At 35.2% G+C, this 22,304-nt stretch overlaps 1 protein-coding gene across 1 annotated transcript in view; it reads left to right on the plus strand.

Annotated features, from left to right (window-relative positions):
* The window catches only part of LOC118264408 (uncharacterized), a 93,764-nt gene that overhangs the window by 51,152 nt on the left and 20,308 nt on the right, over positions 1-22,304 (plus strand). The window contains exons 3-4 of the mRNA XM_050704945.1: positions 18,235-18,412; positions 21,333-21,472. Coding sequence (XP_050560902.1) covers positions 18,235-18,412; positions 21,333-21,472 — 318 coding nt within the window. The remainder of the gene's footprint in view (positions 1-18,234; positions 18,413-21,332; positions 21,473-22,304) is intronic.

Below are 22,304 nucleotides of genomic sequence, written 5' to 3' on the forward strand. Positions count from 1 at the left end.
TATTGAAAAATTCAATTACACAATTAGATTAATATTCAGCATTACATTTAATTAATTGAAACGGATGCGGATTTAATTAGCTGGACAGTGGTTGCGGATTTGTTATTAAAAAGGAATTGTGTGGCGGTAGTATAACCACAGTGCAGTGTAGGATATATTCCTGTGGTACTTATAACACGTATCCATTAATTATTATGAATAACAGAATGCATTATATTGAATTTATATTGAAAACTGTGAAGCTCTGGATTTTTTTTTATTATGTAAACCGGTAAACGAACAGACGAATCGCCTGCCTGTTACAAGCAATAGCCGCCACCCATGGCCACCCAAAACACCATAAGCAAGTTATTTACAAGTGCGTAGCCAGTCTTTTGGGGCTTAGGAATTTAAAGGTTCTAGGCACGGGTTCTAGGAGAATCGGAGATTGGGATGATTGGGAAGGGAGGTATTTCGGCCTCCGGTAACCTCCTTTACACATCGAAATTCAACGCAAACATTGTATCATGTCGTTTTTCTAAGAGACCGTAGTATCACTCCGCTCGAAACGGCCCATTCGTGCCAAAGCATGGCTCTCCCACACTTATTTCAAAGAAGCTATTAAATAATAATATTTAATAGCACAAAATGCTGTAAACGCTTAAATACAAGACATAACAAAGTCTAACCCACCTTTATAAGATAATAAAACATAATGCCAACACTTAGCACGAAAATTATCTTTAAAATAACCCACGGAGTCGACGCCTTGTTCCAGCCATAATATCGCTTACGCACATAATATTTTAAGCTCAACAGAGCACAGTACGGCATTCATAAAACTCAGTAAGCCATGAAGAATAGACGCTATTTCTCATCGGGTTACCTTTGACACGTTGCAGTAGGGATGCTGGTACATGGTGCTTCTCTTCAGTGTAATGAATTGTTGACAGTGTTAAAAGATAATGTCAGACTTTATTGGATGTAATACACAATCCTTAGTACAAGTTTGCTTTACGTTGAACGAAAACGAAACAAGAACGCGTTCGGAGCTCTGATTGGTTTGTTCATTTGCGCCGGCCAATGAGAGCACCGAACGCGCTCTTGTTTCGTTTTCACAAACTCGTACTATTGCAGTGCCTGTTTCATAATGCCTAGATAGACTAGATAATGAATTAAGAATGTAATTTCTCTGAACTATCTGTCACATACATTTATGATTACTTATAATAACTAGCGGACCCGACAGACGTTGTTCTGTCTACACGTCTTTAATTTGAAAATTTGTCGGATCCAATGTAAAACATTCCAAAATCAACAACTATTATATTAAAAAAACATTGTTCAGCGGACAAAATTGTGAATCTAAACCATTCTCAGATCACCTTGAACACACACAAAAAAAATCATCAAAATCGGTCCAGTCGTTTAAGAGAAGTTCAGTGACATACACACGTACAGAAGAATTATATATATAAAGATGAAGGTGGTGAAACAGGCGACAAATGTTCTACGGTATAATTTTTATTTTGGAACATTGATAAATTAGTTTGGTCTAGACTTTAGGACCTATTTAGGTTGGAAACTAACGATAATAATGATAAAAAAATAATCGATACTTCAAATAGCACAACAAAAGTTTCCGGAACGACACGCCGAGAGCAAAATCTTGCAGAGTTTAATTAATCTGCTCACGCGTCATTTGCAGAGCCGCGTCGTCGTCGTCGTCGTGTCGCTGCGTCGCCGGAGCGTTTTTGTCCTTATTACTCACGACTTACACTCGGCTCGTTGACTAATGGACGCAAAGCCAACAAAATGCTTGGAAACCCTGACTTATTACAGTCACGAAATAATTCACACTTTGAGAGTATTTTGGTCTAATTCAGAGCCATTTAGATGAAAAATCTAGTCCGGCTAGAATTCTTTTGGAGACATATTACATTATTATTCACAGCCAGCGGTCTAGCGATAATAGTTTAAGCCGTATACGGCCGAGTGGGATTATAAATGATTTGCCGAGCGTGATGATTTGACGGCTTTACCTGAAATTAAACATTTTATAATGAGTCCGAAAGAAGTTAATCGTATTAATTTCAAAAGGCACGACTGCTATATCATTTATTTTGCACAAATATTTTCATATTATTTTGTACTGACTCTGTGATAGAACACCATTGATCTAACTCTAGCTAGTAGCAGAGTTATCTATGGGGGCACATCTTGTTAAATGAGATGAATGATAAGGATTCGTCCATTATGCAATTAGACGCTATACAGATTATCCGGGAACCGGGCCGGCTGTTTAGGAACCGTATTTATTAATAGCTCCCATTCACTCCGGCTATGTCGTTCCGGTTATAAATTAAGATGTTGATTTCGTTAATGTATGTTAATTTTGTAGATTTATTCAATATCTCAATATGAATATATAGCTTCATTTTTAGTGTGTATACTCAAAAATATCTATTACTTTTACTGTGTCTTAACTAACTAGAAAGCATGTTTTGATATAATTATTATTGCATTGACATCATCGCAAAAAATACACTTATGGAAAAATTAAGATACTATTATATTATATCTCATGTTTGGCACGTTTCAACTGGAAACAGATGTCACATAAACAGTGAAGACAAAACACACTGGCGCAACACTATATCTCATGCTGGACTCACACATTTTTTCCTCAATAAAAAAGTCAGAAGAAAGGAAATATATCCCAAGCAAAGTTTCCTTGAAAAATGTCGCCTTAGTTTTGGTAGATCACCTACGGAAGCGCAGTGATTTGAATAAATATATCGCGTCTGGTATAAATACATATGTATGTTTTGGGAACAAGGCCAGACGTAGTGTGGGCCTAAGATTCTGTTCATGCATGTATAGGCACGCCTTAGACTTGCAGAGAGGAACAATACTGAGGCGGATCACATACTGACTTTGATGACTTATACACTATACAGACATGCTTCAATTTGAGATAGGTTTAAATTGTATTTACTTAGAACCATGTAAGCTTTCGTAGGTGGATATATCAAAATGTATAAAAGCACTTGACTGTTTATAAAAGCCCGTGTCTAGTAATTTTGTGAGTTATTAGTTAGCAATTAGTGACACTAACAATACTATACAATAGATTTTAGTTTTAATTTTCATCTTATTGTATTTAATTCATCGATTATAAAACCTAAAAATCGATTGTATTATTAGTAAGTAGCATGGATTTCCGCAAAATAATAAACTGATTCTATTCTACATATATAATAATTTGTATTTTGAAAATGGTACTTAAAAACAAATGATAATTTGAATTTCAAAGTAAATAAACTTTACAAAAAGGTACATACATAGATAACGTCACTCTATTATCACTTTAATCTTACAAGACGTTACAAACAGGTGAGTTCAAGAACAAGGGTCTCTTGTGACGTGTCCACGTTAATATTATATGGACATTCTAGCCGCTGTAAACTGCGAACGACCAAAGTAAGCCACGAAGAGAAAGACATAAACCATCACACTTGGGACGTGCAGCTTAAGCTAAAACCCAACCGGTATATCCATAATTTGTTGATGATATTTATTTCGATAGAAAACTAACATTTGGGAATTCCCTAGACACCGAGGCCGATAAAATTGTGGTGACAAATATACGTATATTTACGATGCAATGATGTGATAATTATCTACGCTTGGGAGCAAAGAAATGGTGGCTACTTTTTAGGGTCTTTTCTTTTTTATTTCTTGATAAATATTTTCTGATACAAGTATTTTATTCATTAGTAACGTATGTCGTATGAAAGGTAATTTAATTAACTTTAAAATGAGAGTAGTTTGTACTAACACGAATATTTTATAATAAGAATATGGAGTGTTTTTTTAAATTAAGTAAAACGCTAGTGGCTTCGATTAATTATTTGTTCCTATGTGTATTTTCAGAAAGAACTAAGACTAATTCAGTCAAAATCCAGCACTATCTGTTGAATAGTCAACAAGTATCTCAGACCCTGACCATGTCGGTGGTTGTCGATTTTGGACCATGAAATCAAATGCGTATCTTGGGAACATCTTAAATTCCTATTTAATTTAAGATCATGTTCCACAATAATGTCGAGTATCACATGACATCAAGTCTGACGAGGCAATAAAGATGAAACAAAAATCATAATCAAAAGATCCACGACGAAATAATTTCATTAAACATTACATCACAAAGAACGTAATTTAATTTCTTCTGTCTTTATTATTTTTTTGTGTTTTTAATAAATGAAATGACACTGAAAGCTTCTACTATCAAGAAATAATCAAGAATAATTTATTCTAGTTCTATGTTATATGAGTCCCGGAGGCTATTTTTGTTATCTCGAGACTACCAAAGACACGCGTGGGCGATCCAGAATAATATTCAAACAGACCCACCTTGTAATTTACTAAGAACATCTTTTGTTTCAGATGTTATTTTATTGTTGTCAACATTCATTTTGAGAAATGATACAATCTATCATGTTCATGACAAAAATTGTTGATAGTAAAATAATTTTTGCGAATTGATACGTCTAGGATCTCTTTTGAATTATTAGATAATAAAAAATCTTCTAAAAACAAAACCTACGCAAAACTGTGCTACGTAAAATTTCGTAGCAGTTTGCTACGCCGTAGTACATTGCTACGAGTATCGTAGTTTTACTATTACCATAATATTATTCCTTTATGCAAGCATAATCTACAAAATTATAGTTACAGCTTAATCGAGCACTGCATCATGCTTAAGAGGATCTCGCACTACTGCTCCTGTTACTTGAATAAATATGAGAGTAAATGCAAACCTCCTGTGTACTAAATAAATACTTATTATTTTGCAAAGTTCATACATTTTACAGGAATTGCTTAGGATTTATTTTAAATGCATTTACCGTTATTTTGTAGTTTATTTTTGCGTTAAGTTAGACAACAATTAAGTTTCCTAACTAAATCTTATATTAATTATTGTAATCAATTTTACGACATAGCTCATGCATGAAAACTAAATAAGTTTCAATCGACATATTTCATCCAGATTTAATTTTAAAGCAAGATACTAAAACCTGAAAAATATACTATTTCTTGAAAGTACTCCCTCTGGATTAGACGATTCCCTCTCTTTCCAACGTAAAAGTATCTGAAAAATATATCTCACGTATCTATAAATAAAAATACTATAAAAATTCTTCACAAACGTCTATATTACGTTCCAGTAACCAAGGAAAACTTATTTGTAAGTACCTTGTAATCCACAACACGGATGAACATCGTAGAAGCAACGGTTTAATAATAAATTCTAAGCACGTGTGTTGGTGTAACTTGCTATTTGAAATATAAGGCGGGGTGCACAACGATATATATCAACCGTGAGTTCACTGCTGAACTAGAGTAACTTGCTCTACAAAAAAGGAGTTTGCTATGATCTTCACGCTGAGAAGATAGGTTGGGAATCAGAGTTTAAAAATGTAAGGTTTACTAATAATCTTCACGTGTATTGAGCAGGTTGAGGATCGAAAGGGTCAGGTTTATCAGAAAGAGCTACTGTCGTGTCTTTGTTACATTCGAAATCACTTACAACCGAAATTAATTATAAAAATATTTAAATTTCAAATCAGTGCCTTGCGTTTGATTTTTTACATAGAGTTTGGCATTAAGATTGGTTATTAACTTCGGCCATTAATAGACTGCTATGATACCCGCGGGAAAAGTAAAGCTAGTGACAAATAAATGTAATACCATATAGCGGTGGTACAACAATAAATGGTCTAGAGGTACGTGAGGAATGTAGACCATGAGGCTAGCCTTAAATAATGTGCAGTGTAATGCATCGTCACCTGTGAAGGAATGTGAGTAAAACAAAGCCAGAAACTGAAGTAAATACACTCACCAGTTTATTGTTAGTGTTAGCTCTTGCTTTAAAAGCTCTTTCGGGAAATTACTATTGCAGTAGCTACCTGTTCCAACTAGGAAGATGGTGGTAGTGTGTGTTTGCTTTTTAAATTATTTATTTGGTTGTTCTATTTGTAAGATGATTTGAGTACTGGTTTTAGTCCTATTTACTATGTTTGTAAGATATTTTTAAAAATTCAGATACCAAGGACTAATATATTATGTTGTATTTGCAATCCTCATATCTTCTTAACGTTTACGCCTTCTCACGTGCAACGGGTTAGTTTCTATCTAAATTTCATTTTTTTATTTCAATCACCCTATGCAGCTTACAGCATCAAATAACCGTGGCCACCTCATTCGCAGTCTCCCCCTTCCCAATAAATCTGTCCACCGTCAAATCCATCACTCTTTTTGTCATATACCTTTCATCCCTTCTCATGTCGTGCCCAAACCACGAGATGATTTCCTTTCAGCTTCTGTCACAAGCACCTCTTTCAAACCTTCGTAACGAAGTGAGCTGCGTTTATTATGTGACACATTAATATGAACGGACTCAAAAGAATTGAAAATTGAAAGATTTTGTGAACTAGACGCACAGAGACTTATCCATGATTATAGAGAGAGTACTAACATTCCCGGATCGAGCAAAGTATTGCTGGACCTTTTTCGATTTTTCGAAAATTTCTCAGTTAGCATGGAGTCTAGAGTTGCGCCCAATATATGGCAATAGACTCATTCTTCTTACATGGGACTTACCGTACATGGCATTAGATGTCATAATGTGCATATTTAAGTAGATATGCACAATTGCACATTATGACATCCCCGAAGGGGATTAAGGATATGAAGATACATACATATACTAAATAGAAAGATGATTTTGAAATAAAAATGAACAACAGTAGCTCGGTGTCTAGCGTCACGTTCCCTAGGTTTGGTTCGGTAATGGGTTCATTCTGACTCACTCCTATTACGATAGCTCTGACAGTGAAACTAGCAAAAACTAAGTACCTAATACTTCAACTAGCAGCTACTTGATACTTTGACACTGGATTCATTTTAACCACGTACACTCAGTAAGTATATCAAAATATTAGGGTCTCTCTAGTACTGTATTTCTCCCCAACTCAGTTAAAAGCACCTCCTGTATTATCTTACGTCATAACATTTCATCAAGATTTGAATACAAAATTTAATATATTCCGTACAATTCTTTACAGAGGATTGTGGCAGGCACCGTTACATTTAAACGTGTAAGACAAATTAGTCGTAATTTTCTTGCGATTGTAACGTGTTAAAAATCGCAGGCCTGTCATATCTATCCGTTCCTTGATCCCATGAACGATGGCCGTACCAACGGTCTTTGTATTGTGTAGCCTAAGGCAGAAGCGGTAGCGGTTTTTGAACATTAGGCATATATTTTTGTATTTTTTGTTTTTAGATTTTTTCAGTTTATAATTAAAGATATAATTTCTACACTTTAACGATAAACGTAATAGATACTAAAACAATGCGAAAAGAAGAACATGTCGATAGAATACTACTAAGTTTATATTAACACTAGCGGACCCGACAGACGTTGTCCTGTCTACACGTCTTTAATTTGAAAATTTTAAATTTTATTAATAAGCTAAAACATTCTGGACCATTTTGATGAAAATTATTATTCAAATGTTATGACAATATCTAACGTCATTAATATTTGACACTGCGATGGTAGCGCCGTCTGTCGTATCCAATGTAAAACATTCCAAAATCAACAACTACTAATTAATTAAAAATGAATTAAAAAATCATTGTCCAGCGGACAAAATTGTGAATCTAAACCATTCTCAGATCCCCTTGAACACACACAAAAAAAATCATCAAAGTCGGTCCAGTCGTTTAAGAGAAGTTCAGTGACATACACACGTACAGAAGAATTATATATATAAAGATAAACAATATTCCTCGTAGTTTAAAATAACTTACCAACGATATCAGTCGAAGAATCTCAAATTCAATAACTTAGGATTCAAATCCAGTCCAAGCCTTATTCAATTTATTTTCTAAACATAGATAAGAAAATAATTCAAATTGTGCGTTGGTGTGTTTTCAATTTCAACGCAAACGATTTTAAATGAAAAATATTCATAGCAGTGTTTTGTATAAAAAGCTCTCGTGTAATTGATATTTAAAAACAGCGTTGTTTGTAAAAATAAGTAAATGTCAACCACAGAGACATGTTCTTTAAGAATCGTTGATCTTATTTCTCTAACTATATTTTTGTTAATAATTGTGTTAAATAGTGAAATTGAATTAGGTTTTCTTAACTAGTAAATCAATATCATAAAAGTCTGTCAGTCTCAAATTAGTCTGTTTGTAAATAAAATAAAAATTGATCCAACTTTCCTAAACCCGCTTTCTCCTATAACTTGGACCACACTCCCGGGAACTGTGTGCACAACTAGGAATAATGAGTGCCATTTTTTCACGCTTATGCGCATAAATATAGAGGTAAAACGTCGCAGCTTGCGGTATTCGCGTAAAAAGATTTTCAGCGCGTCACCGGTGGATGTTTTTCATCACATAAATTCTGTAATAAAATATTTCTTCCATGTTTTCGTAAAATAACTATTTATTGTACATATAAAATAAATATTTATTTTGAAAATAATTGCAGGTACGATTATTTGCGTTTACTGTTACGTATTTGTATAAAATGTCAATAATTCGTTCATGGTTGCATATTTACACAATGTATCAGGATTTCGTTGATATTGCCAACAGTTGATAAAGCTCGGTATCTATCTTGCCAGGCCACTACACAAGAGGATATCTGACTTCCCATGTCAACGCACATGCTGATATTTTATAATAATAGTATCGTATCACATCAATAGCCTATTAGTGGCCACTGCTGACCAAAGCCTCTTCTCACTCGGAGAAAGTTTGAGCATTAACCACCACGCTTGCTCAAAGCGTGTTGGCGATTTTGAACTTATAATAAGAAATTATAAGCCTAGGTTTCCTCACGACATTTTCCTTTACAGTTTATCAGTGGTGTCTAAATAATATTTTAGAAAGTACATCTAATTCGAAAAAAGTCACCTTGGTACTTGCATGAAGACGTTGCGTTTTGAATCTCCGGGCCACAACGATATTTTGCGTTTAAAAATATGTAATAGTATTCCAATGTAAACCTTATACCAAGATACTTATAGGACACATTTTTACTGTAAATATATATAAAAAGTTTTTAGAAAAAAAGTAAAAGCGTTTTGACTGCATGTTACTTGTAACGAAATAGCTTGTTTCATTTTCAACTCCGACATTTCGATTTGGCAAAACATGCTGCAGATTTTCAATTCCAAACCACAGAGACTAAGCCTGGTATATTGTGTGACACGCCAACCACACACCTGGCTGTATGGGAAATAGAAGTCAAATTACACTTTTAGAAAAAACTCCGTGGTATCGTGTAAAACAGCGCGCCTATCGCGTCACGCCCGCCATCAACCGTCGCAATTTAAATAAATCGCGAGATAAAGTTAATACGTACATATATTAAAAGTTGCTGGCACACGAATAAACCGGTACACTTTCCTTTATCCGAATAAAAATCACATTAAAAACGTGAAACGATCCAACTTTTGTAACTATATCGTTATTTAATACGTTTTGCAGGATTTTTTTGTGTTGTATGAGGGTTATAAATTGGGAGGGTTAGAGGTCTATCTGAGAGTTGTTATGTGAACGGATATGGAAATAAATGGGAATTGTTTAGCCATTTGTTATTGGAGGGCTTTTTAATTATTTTGTCGAAAGAAATATAAAAAAAGATAAGGTACAAATAGGCTTACATCACATTTTTAATTGTATGCTTAAAAAGTTTAAAATCATCATTATTTCTTTTTATGGTATAAGCTGATAAACAAGCAGATGGATTAATGGTAAGCATTCGCCTTTGTCTATGGACATTCGAAACACCAAAGGCGCTACAGTGCGTTGCAGCCCTTTTGGGGGATAGGAATTTTAAGGTTTTTAGGCAATCGAGAAGCGGGAAGTTTGCGAAGGGGGGGGAATTGGGGCGTCCAGTAACCCCACATACACAACAAAAGACAACGCAAGCGTTGTTTCACGTCGGTTTTCTGTAACGACGTGATCGTAATCCGGTTGAACCGGCCCATTCGTGCCAAAGCAGGGCTCTCCCACACTTAATATTATGATACTTACTGCTGAACACAGACCTTCTTACAGTAACCTACTTTCAGTCTTACCCTACAACTAGTACCAGGTCCTCTGTCTATCATGTGGCATGCACACTACTTGTTGAAAACAAACAACTAAGTTAAAATAGTGCGCTATTAAATACTAGTTTACTACCATACTTCAGAACGCGCTTCACTAGTCACGAAAACAATTTTCTCAAACCTTCACTTCAAATAGACTAAGTAAATACTGTTACAGGAACCCTAAACACATCCCGTCAACACTTTCTATTTAGTTTCTCATACAAAACTTGTTGGCAGGTATCACGCCCATCAAGTATCATATTTATCTACTTACAGTAACGCGTCAATAGTTTGCAGACTTCGTGAGCGTGCATAATGAACCTGCCTTGTTTTTATACGGTATTTGTCCGTTCCATGTGAAGTTTTAATACAGGATAGAACGTGTGATTAACGGATATTTTACGTTTCTACTATGTACTAGAATGATGTCTAGTTATTGTGATACATAACTTATGTACTGTCCCGGGTGAACCTATTTCCATATACCGGCCACAATTCTAGACTAAGAAATTTTCGAAAAACCAAAATAAGCCCAGTTATACTTTACCTGACCCGGGAATCGACCCGAGATCCCTTCTCTAGCAGTCGCACTTGTGACCACCCGACCAACGAGGCAGTTAACTTAAATAAAAATATACTACGATACTCTACTATAAAAAAATATTTTATTAAAAAAGGAACAAAAAGAAGGACGATATTAAAGTTAATAAACAATATACGTTATTGGCACGTTAACAAGGTATCATTTAATGTAGCAAGCAATATGATACCTGATAACTTCAACAGCCACTCTACAACGAGTACTGCTTGTATTTATTAACTCCTTCCATGCACTGGCAACTAAACGAGTTACCTTTTATTCGCGTTGGCAACACTTTGAGAGGCTCGCGGCAAATTTAATTAGTTAATGGAGTCAGGTGTTGCCAGAGGAAAATAGACAGTAATTATGTTAGAAAATTTTATGGGGTATGTGGTAGTTAGTATGTTATTTTTTGTATAATTATGTAATTATCGTATACTTGAGGCGGATCTGTCTTTTTTACTATTTATAGCATTCGTAACTTTCCTTGACCTTAACTGTTGATGAAGCGAAAGAGGTGTGTAAGAATCGTAGCAAATGGCGTTCCATTGTCTCTGCCTATCCCCATGGGAGACAGGCGTAAGGTTATGTATGTATGTATGTAACTTTACATATAGATGATTATAGGGACGACGACGGGGTATGTAAATTAAAAATCTATTTAGTACGTCAGTTAAGTAATGAAAAAATATTAGACACGGTATCTTTATGTTTTATCATGTAAGATAAAACAATACTTACTCGTAAATAAAACGAATCAAAATTTAGGAGTGGGAGCAAATGCGTCATTTCTACGTATAAAACGTATATAGAAGTGACGTCACGCGATATTTCAAATTCGTGTCATAATTCGTGTTGGACTTTATCCATAAACACATATTAAGTTTTGTCACCTCCTTCCCAAGTACTAGCACTTCCGAGAATATCCCGAAGTATGGAAACTCGGAAATTAAATATTAAACTATGCGAACTTAGTCGAGTTTTGGTTTCCTCTTCGTGTTTCTAAAACAAAAGTTTTGCAATTTACGCAAAATATACGAGGACATACTTAGTAGGCACGTTCTTACAGTTTGTTCAGTTTCATGAAATCTGCTATTAGAATTTCAAAATATCATAACTTAAGACTTAAAATATGTCTCCGATTTTTTCCTGAGAAATACAATCCGGCTCTTTTCAAGGTCAGAGTGGAACTTTCCAAGTCTATGTGCTCCATATTCGGCCACATCTTCGCTTCGCCCTTCTGGCAGTTTAAAAACCATGCTTGTCACAATTGAAAAGAAAAGTAAAAGGTAACTTGATAGTCAGCTTTAAACTATTTTAAACATGAAAACAATATTCAGTACAATCTGCAATTCAGTGCATTACACTGCTGATTTGTTCAAAAATTTCAAATTACTATAGGTCTTCAAAACTTATTTCTAACAAGGCTACCATTCATCCTTTGTCCATGCGGTAAACGACCCTAACGAAAATGAACAAAGAAATAATTGTAACCTTAGAAATCTGTAGTCTTTTATTAAAAAAAAAACCATACCTACTACAAATATCAAAGAAGAAGTTGTGAACAATACGCGTAGTATATCAAACAAAGACTTTGTGAAGGACTTTGATGTTTGGATCCCTATCTGAAGCACTGTACAAGTAATGAGACATTCAAAACGACTGCAATATTATTTAAAACCCGGGGAATAAAATAAAAATAAACATACAAAAACGTAATTTTAAACGGAGCCCGGCATGCCGTGGAGTGGTAGGAATTACGTGAAAACGCCAGTAATTGAGTTTACATATTATATAAGTGATGCGCGGGCTTTGCAGGGAGCGGATTAGAATTGGAATTGTTTTAATTGAAAATCATACGAGTGTTTTTTTGTTATTTTGTTATTTTGTTGATGTATTTGTAATTGTGAACTGTTGTGACTTAATGGTTGGCAGAGTGACTGCTGTACAACACGTCCTGGGTTCGCTACCCGCGCCAGCCAACAATTCGTAATGGCATTTTCTGAGTAAAATATGCATTATTAGCCCGCAGTCTGAGTCCGTGTCTTAGAAAGCACCTAAAGCCGTTGGTCCTGCGCTTGACCTCCCTTCGGCCGTGTCGATCTGCCATCCCATGGGAGTGCCTGTGTTTGCGCATACATTTATGAACTAGAATATCTGCTGCGTAGTGGGCTAGTCTAGTTACACAGACTGGCTACCGTGCTGGAAATCAATCGGGAGATTTTATTATTTTATATAATATAATTATATATAATTATGTATAATTTGTGAATTATAACTAACTTACTCAAGAGTCTCAAGGCAGTGTGTGTAGGCATTTGGATGTGAGGATTTGAGGAAAATGTAAGAGAATTTTCGTAAAGTGTGTAAAAAAGTGTTGTCATAACGATTATGACAGTTAGAGCTCTTTACAATTGTAACGCTTGCTGAGTTTCAGGAAATGCTTCTCGTATAATATAGGAATTTATTCGGATTCCAGTGTTGCATCTAAAATGACTGAATGCTGACCCCAATGTAGTTGGAGAAGGGCCAAACATAAACGCTATTTTGTTTAAAATTTTAAACATGGCTACTTTTATTTTCGTTCATAAACAATATTTAATGAGTTATTTAACATGCGTACATTATTCATGAATATTTTGCAAGAAAAGTGGAAGTTAAAATACGCCGAGCATAATTTGTTGAGAGGCCTGTGGTCTCAAGCGCTACTTCAGAGCGAGAGGTCCTGGGTGGCGATTATTGGGTCAAGCAAAGTAAAATAATTTAGGAAATACTTTAATATCGCTTCAAGAATAGGGTTTATATTATAGTAAAATTAAAATAAAAAAAATAAGTATATTAAAGAACTTTATTAATTACTAAAAAATACGTTAAGTTTTATTCCTATTTGATACAATTTTCTCAAGGTTTTTTAAGGTCACTCAAGACCCCATGCTTGCACCCAATGATTTTCTTAATGCGCCCAGTTAAGGGGTAAACTTCATAAGAAAAGTAGATGTACAATTCTTGGTATAAAAACAGAATATAAAGGAAAAAATATTCACATATTAATGTTTCTCACAATTCAATATTCAACGATAACAACAAAACGAAGAGCATCGTTTTCATAAAAAAAAAAACATGTTCTGTCTTGTTTAGCAGCCCCAAATCCGTAGCAGACAAAAAGTTGAACATTTTGAAACATTTAAACGTATATTCCTAGCGGATCGTAATTCAGCAGTGAATTATTTAGAGAGCCTCTCTCTTAGTGCCCGCACACACGGACCGGGTAGAGCTTGTTCAATGTTCATGTAATACATTGTTGTAATTTGAAATAATGTGTAATGGCGTTGTAGTTGATTACTGTTTGTAATGTATGTTATACTAAAGTATAGCTTTGATATTTAGACATATCTGTTTCAACGTCAGATAGGGAACAAAGAGTTCCTATTGTAGAAAAAAAGAGGAAGAAAATGTAAGACACTAACTTATTTTTACTTTTTCTCCCTTGTGATAATCTGTTTTATCAAGTGTGTATGCACTTTAAAATTCCATATTTTGATATGAAAACGATGTAAACTCATACAGCTGTTGTATCTGGGGTTCTGGCTGATAAAATCCTGTTTATAATAATAACTGAAAAAGAATACCATCTCTTATTAATCAAATTATCTATGTTCACAAGTCCACAGAAAGAAATTCCAGTAGGAGTGTGTGACAACTATAGTACCTCAATTTTATACATATAGTTTGTTATTTTTTGTATTGTATGTATTAACATGAATAATAAATAAATAAATACTTTATTATATATCAGTCTAATAAAATGTATATACAGCAAGAACACATTAACAACACAAACACTTAATAAACTCCAATACATAGAACCATACACTACACTAAAAATCAATGTTTGTACGCCCGTGTGTCCGGGCACTTACCTCGGCAGCTATAATTCATACAGACTTCATATTTATTCATAAGCATCACCTGTACTCGTTGACTGCATGACGCACAGACACAACTTACTATTTTCACCTTTTTATTAACATTTCATATTTTGTTCATTTCATTGATACAAATGGGTTTGTTGATATGTTAATGTATGTCAGAGACTGACATGTATTGTACGGTTTTATTATTTTTGTTGTTATTTTTAATAGGGAGTTCTATTTGCTATTTGATCGCACATTTTAATTTTTAACGGCATTATAAATTACCAGTATGTAATAGCACTATTTTGTGGGAGAGCTATGCCTAATTGCCTATACATAGCTCGCTAGGCACGAATGGACCAACTCGACCAGAGTACCACGGCCTCACAGTAAACCGACGTAAAACAACGTGTGTTTCGTTGTGTGAGTGAGTTTACAGGAGTCCCTTCCCGTCCCAATTGTTATTTTTATTGTGCAATATTGCTGTGTTTATGTTGGTGACACTTAATAAATAAATATCCCCAATCCTCAAATTCTTCCCCAAATCTTCAAATTCTAAACCCGACCAAAAGGCCAGTAATGCACTGGTAGCGCCTCTGATGTGTTAGGTACCTATGGGCGGCGTCGACTGCTTACCATTAGGTAATTAATTCATCTACTCGTTTACCGGCTTATACCATAAAAAAATGACGTGAAATTTAATTCAATGTAATTCTCCGCTTATCACTTTAATGTTATATTATTCAACAAGTCATGTAATAACACTTAGCAAACCCTTAACAGCTATTCTTAGTTTCGTGCGAGGCTCTCGTTGGATTCTCACATTTCTATTTGCAGCCACTTTAGGCAAAAGTCTAAATTTAAAATGACCGTCCTTTTCATACAATAGCTCGCTTCTCTTTTGATTATTCCTGTTGACCTAGATTTGTTTTGTAAAGTACCAGATAAAACTGGTTCGCATAATGGCACTTACAGAACTTAAAAAGCTACAAAATAATATTAAAAAAGGAGACAAAAATTATGAATACGTTTGTGAACGTGGTTTTATGTAATGACTGACTTTTAAAGAACGATTAATATTTAAATATCGTTATGAAATTGTTTGTATCTAAAATCCATAGCTTATTTAAAAAAAAAACACTAGACCAGGAAGCAAGCTATTGGACATATGATCTTTTCCTAACCTAACCTAACTACATACTACTACTTAAAAACCACTCACTAATAAATACGGATAATTCTTCAAATAAAATAAATTTACAACACAGAAGAGCAATTATAGACAAATCAAATCGGCTCTTAATTATTTATCTTGTTTTTCCTTATATTTTTATGTATTCTGTTAATGCAAAACCTACCTAACTCTATTAAAAAGAAATGCAAAACCTACCACTACGTTTTTAAAAATGTAGCTCAAATGTAAGGTCTATATTTTTTATTTACTCATTGTTGTGGCGACCGTTAGTACACAATGCTTAGTCATTAGTGAATTAAGGTAACCTTATTTTACTACAACAATAGAATATAAGCTTGTAGCAAAAAATGAGTCAGCATTTTAGTAACCCGGATCTGCGAAAAACCAGTCATCATAATATTTTTTGCTATAATCAAGTTGCTCTGTTGTTTTTTTTATGGTATAATCCGGTAAACGAGTATATGAATCAATCGCCCTGATTGTAAGCAATCGCGTTACAAGTGCATTGCCGGCCTTTTGGGGGTTAGGAATTGGGCCTCCAGAAATGTCACTCACATAATGAAACACAACGCAAGCGTTGTTTCATATTGGTTTTCTGTGAGGCCGTGGTATCACTTCGTCAAGCCGGCGCATTCGTACCAAAGCATGTTCCACCATAAAATTTAAAATTGTGTTTAAGAGTCAAGCAGAGCAGAGCTGTTTTGATTTGTCTATAATTGTTGTTGTATTCGTTTTAACTTTTTTGCACTTACACATGTTTTTTCAGTAAATTGAAGAGGTAATTTTAAACGAAAAACACGCCTACGTTAATAACTTGTGAATCACTCGACGTTATTTAAAAAAAACACACCCTCAATAAAAGTAAAAACTCGAAAAATATATTTTTCACGTGGTTGCACCAGCGGGGTAGCGTCCGTAGTCCGTATATTGCGCTCATCACACGGTCGGACATAAAAAAAAAAAAAAAATTGTACAAGAAAATACCTTAAAGCGGAACACGTAACATTTTATAAACGTTATTCTAAAGTGTTGAATGTTTTCACCTGTTATGGACCACCTTTTGAAACTGCGTCTAGGAAATATTTTACGGAACGAGGTCGAAGTGAGAGCTCTGAAAGACTCGAGAGCCTTTCAACAGCTTTAAAAACCGGTGCTGGTAATCTGCGAGATGTATTTTATTATATCTATGTTGGAAGAATTGAAAAGGTGGCTATAATTAGGTGTGAGGAAGTCTTTACCTCCTCCTTTAAAATAATTTGTCATCTCAGTGGATAAGAGACCCTCTGACGACGGATAAGATGATGAAATGAGGTTCGTGCTTCTAAAGAAGTGTGAACCATTAGGGATGTAGATTATTTTGGGTTTGTGTGTGTTTAATTAAGCTGGCAGTATTTTTACACTTTTTTTGTTTTGATATTAATCTTATACAATAGAGAGTGAAATTATACTGTAGGTGCTGTTGTTAATAAAAAACTTAATTAGAAAATTTGCCCTACCCTAGAGTTCCAAGATCTAGAGATAAGATTTCGTATAAAAGGTGAAATTTAAGTGAAAGTATTTCCAAGTATTTTTTATGAATGTAGACAAAAACCATAAAAAAAACTATATCAATATTACATAAAGTCAGGCAAAGCTTTACAGGAAAGCCAAAGTTACGACCTTTGAAATATTTATGAAAAGAATACATTCCTGTCAACAGGATGACTGAAATAAATGAAAACTTGCTGTGTGTACTCGCACGTTCTCAAATGTAATAGTATTGTCTGTTTAGAAACGAGCAAAAGATCTGATGACATTTTAAAAATCCATGCGAAACCCAATTGGGATCTCATCCCGGAAAGGTAATAATCCGTCCACGTGTCGAGGCTCGAGCTCCCTCCAACTGTAAAATAATTACGTGATCAAATAAAGTGAGATGTCATTTTATTTTGAAGCTTACGTCGCTTTCACCAAACAAGGATATATTGGCTTTTTGTCATCCCACAAAAGTCGTAAAATTCAAGTGTGAGAAAGGGTTATCTGCTCCAACGACGCCCGTGGGAAATAAAACGCTATGATCTATTCGTGGCAAAGAAACGTCTCACCGTTGGAAAAAGCTATTTATACTTCCAACAGATTTTAATGTTTTACCAAGATTTGAAAAATGTGCAACTTTTCTCCACTCATTTTTCGCTAGTCGGATATGTATTTTTGTCAGAATAAGCAATTCTCTTTAGAAACATCGAGCTAATACTGCGAATTATTAAACGCTTTATTTGCGATGAAACTCTGGATGGTTTAAAATCTCTTCTTCACTATTTTATTGTTACCTCAATACCTCTTCTCCTGTAAATGTAAACCTTCACTCACACAAACACTAACCACTTAATATTTTGTCCACAGCTAGAAACACGAGCTTTCAACAGTACAGAGATATCAGTGACGAACAGTTCCTGTGACCTTGAGGCGTGTGTTATCACAGTCAGACCAGAGCGGGGGACAGCCAAGTACACGTGCGAAGTGTCCAGCGAAGGACCTCGGTTCGCTGTCGATAAGCGATCAGCCAATATGACACTAGCTGGTGAGTATGCTGCCCTGGTACCTCGAAACAAATGTAGTAAAGTAAGGCGTCAGAAAATCAAGTCAAATCAAACCAACAATAGTAATATCAATAAACAAATCGACGACAATTCTGTACCAAATCCCAATACAACATAAAATAATAATCCTACAGACCAATATTGTTTGGTTTACTGAACATTATCTCATTACGATGAGCCCAATATAATATAACGTCTTTCCACAATACTGAAGATTATCGTGTGGAGCCAAAATCTACGCTAATGGTACTAGGGAGACAGGGCGCGGAAATGGTATTAAATCCAACATTTCAGACGTAGTTTCCCTTCGACAAAGACATTTTCAACGAAAATAATATGATTTCGGAGTAAACTAGAAATGTCTCCTTCGGAATATATGAAAGTGATTGAACCGATAGCGTTTACTCGAAACGTTTGCAAACGTGCGTACCGTGATGGTAAAATAAAATGTATTTTGCAAACTAAAATCGTTTTGATTGATATTCCATTTATAAAAATATGGCAGTAAAAAATAAAATGCAACTAAATATTTGGTATCCGATAGATGGGTTTATTAGTCTCAAAACGAAATGAAATATGAATATTTTGCTAATGTAAACGTGAGTTTAAAAAAATGTTTTTATACAAATGAAAAACATATTTAACAGTTCAAATACAATATTTAATAGCTCTTCCATTAACATGAATAAGGAAATATGTGTATAATTGAATGTAAATATAATATGTGAGCGGGTAAGCCTACCCGAAATTTATTGAATGTCCTTTGTTTTAAGCTCGTAATAATAAAATAACAGTCGAGTTAAAAGTTAGGAAAGGGTTTGCCTACAAGCCCGGTTTAGTTTCTACCAAACTCTCGATCCTATAATGTACATGAATAATAAAAACAGATTATTTTAAATGGGTTGGTAACACATTTATAAATAGGTAAGGAGCCGTGTGAAATAGGAGTAGATTACATTTTGTTACCATGCCACTTACTCTTTCCCCGGGTATTATAAGGGCCGACTAAGCGTGCTTTTCCACCAGAGATGTGCTGTGTAGCTATGTTACGAAGATGTAATAGCTAAGCTGTGAAACTATGTGATCGTTATCGCTAATACTCGCACAACTATGTAACTGTGCGAGGAAGATGCGCAGCTCGAGTAAGCGATGTATCGATAGCAAGGAAGCCATCACATCCATAGCACACATCCACAGCACGCGTACATAGCATGACACATCTTTCCATATAAAAAACATATCTTAGTTGAGTCTGTTTCCACCAGTGCTAAGCTATGTGCACCAATGAATATGATTGGTGGAAGCCAAACGCATCCACAGCAACATAGTATAGCATATCTCTGGTGGAAAAGCACCCTTAAGAACTACACATGTGGCAGAGTCGGAGCAGTCTCTGATAAACCTGAACGTTTGAAGCAACTATCTTTACATCACTTAGTAAGACTATTATTATAACAATATATTCTGCTTTGTAAAGGAGGCTCATTAGTCCAACAGTGGACACTGTCACAGGCTGCCAACAAAAAATAAAATCTTATGTTTTCGTGGTATTTATTACTTCACGGTAGTGAAGTAATGAATTAATGAATGAAGTAATGAGATTAGGTATAATCTAATACTTATATAATGAACAAAAACGCGTAACTAATGTGTCTCTGTAACATATTCTCATGATGATAAATGTAGTAATAATGTGTGAACAAATTCATAATAATACTGATGGCAACCTCTTTAAACAAAAAACAACCGTATTATTATTATTATAAACAGTATAAAATCACAACGGAGAGTCGAATATTAATGTTATTGATAAATACAAGGGGAAAGCAAAAACTACAATATTATTCAACGGGAGAAATATTCCAGGAATTTATTAATCTCTTATTTACTCAATACCGATTCCTGGTAAATTCATTAACCGCACAGTTGTTACCTGTGGCTTTTGGCTTTTGTACAAACAATCTGATTTTCAATTCCTACAAGGAAAATTTTAAGTAATACGCAAGTTATTCAAATTCAAAGTCAAATAATTTATTTATTCCAATTTAACCATAAATAATTTAAGTGTGGGAGAGCCATGTTTCGGCATGAATGGGCCGGCTCAACCGGAGTGATACCACGGCCTCACAGAAAACCGACGTGAAACAACGCTTGCGTTGTGTTTAGTTGCGTGAGTGAGCTTATCGGAGTCCCAATTACCCCTCTTTCCACTCTTCCCAATTCCCCAACAACCCTTTGAATTGAAACGTCAACAAAATCATAATAGTCTGTTAGTATGTCTGTCAGTGATGCTAGGTTTTTTATGGAACACGCCGGTAAACAAGCAAACGTATCACCTGAAGGTAAGCAATCTCCGCCGCCCATGGGCACTTGAAACACCAGAGGCGTTATAAGTACGTCACCGGCCTTTTGGGGGTTGGGAATTTTGCTATTCAATATAATTGTGGTTTTATCACCCCTTTTTTTTTTTTTTTTTTTTGAGGGGGAAAATCATATGACTTTTCTCGCCTTGGGCGAGGCGAGAGGGGGTGTCAGACTTACTGACTAAAAACCACCCCGTTCCTTCTCCTGCCTTTCGAGCCGGAGCCCCGGTAAACCCGCTAGGTAGTCCGCAGCTCCGGATCAGGCGTCAGCCCTATTGGGCCCCATCTGTGGTGGTCTGATAGTTTTTTGAGGCGCGCGCGGAACGCGACGCGCTGTACGCACGGGTCTGGTTCTGGTCGGGCGGCGAACTACCATTGCTCGCCGTCCGCAGACTCGCACTTACGGGTTTTATCTCCCCTGGAATTATGACATACTAAGAAAATGATCATCAACCACCGTTTCAATGCTATTTCTCTGCACGAGCTGGTCTAAATGTTATGTCTGTGAACATATTCCTAACAGATGTCTTTTCCCCAGTTATGCCAGAATACGACCCGTTGATCACGGGTCTACCTACGATGGTGCAAGTGGGGGAGCAGGCGCTGGTCAACTGCACGTCAGACTACTCGCTGCCGGCGGCCACTATAGACTGGTTCGTCGATTCAGAACCACAGGAGGTGAGATCTTGAGACATTTACTTTATATAATAAAATTATACATATATGGTGTTGATTGTTAATTACATCTTTCAAATATTTTTTATTAAACATGGTTATAACGTATAAATACGCAACTCAATGTCACGTCTCCCGACGGGGTAAGCAGAGGTGTACTTGCATGGTACTACTACGGCACTTAATGCCACTGTGCTATGTACATTCACTATTCACACTCATTTTATAAAACAAAATGAAGTATACATGCGAACGAAGCCACAAACTTGATTCTGATCGATTAAATTAATAATATCCTAAAAGCAATGATGAAAACTTATTTTAAGATGGGCTTAAAATACATCCCTGAGGCATTCCAGTAGAAATTATGAAAAAGTTATACCTAAGATTAAAAGTCGATACACAATAAACTTATTTTTGATGCTTTACTTAGTACTAAGTATTAGATAAACGAGTACGATAAATTCAGTACATACAAAAGTACGAATTAGATGATATAGGTAAGCTACCAAATCCTTTTCTATAAATGTATCTCTATTGTGTAAAGGCTTTACTAGGAATACTAAAAAACATTCATGGGAACTCAAACAGGCTAGTCCAATGGGTAAATTTGATATTAAAGTGGCACTACGTTCTTAGGTACTTGTATGCATATTGGGAACAAATTTGGTAATAAGGCAATTCAGGAATGGGTAACGTGAAATAGTTTTTAGTTATGCTATGAGCAGTAAATCAAAAGGCAGTCTATCTATAATGTAGCAGTTGGCATTACGCAATAATAATAACTTCAATTGTTTGCCTTTGTTGATTCAAGTATTATGTATTTGCACTGAAT

Source organism: Spodoptera frugiperda, chromosome 26, assembly GCF_023101765.2.
Source record: "Spodoptera frugiperda isolate SF20-4 chromosome 26, AGI-APGP_CSIRO_Sfru_2.0, whole genome shotgun sequence".
Taxonomy (NCBI): domain Eukaryota; kingdom Metazoa; phylum Arthropoda; class Insecta; order Lepidoptera; family Noctuidae; genus Spodoptera; species Spodoptera frugiperda.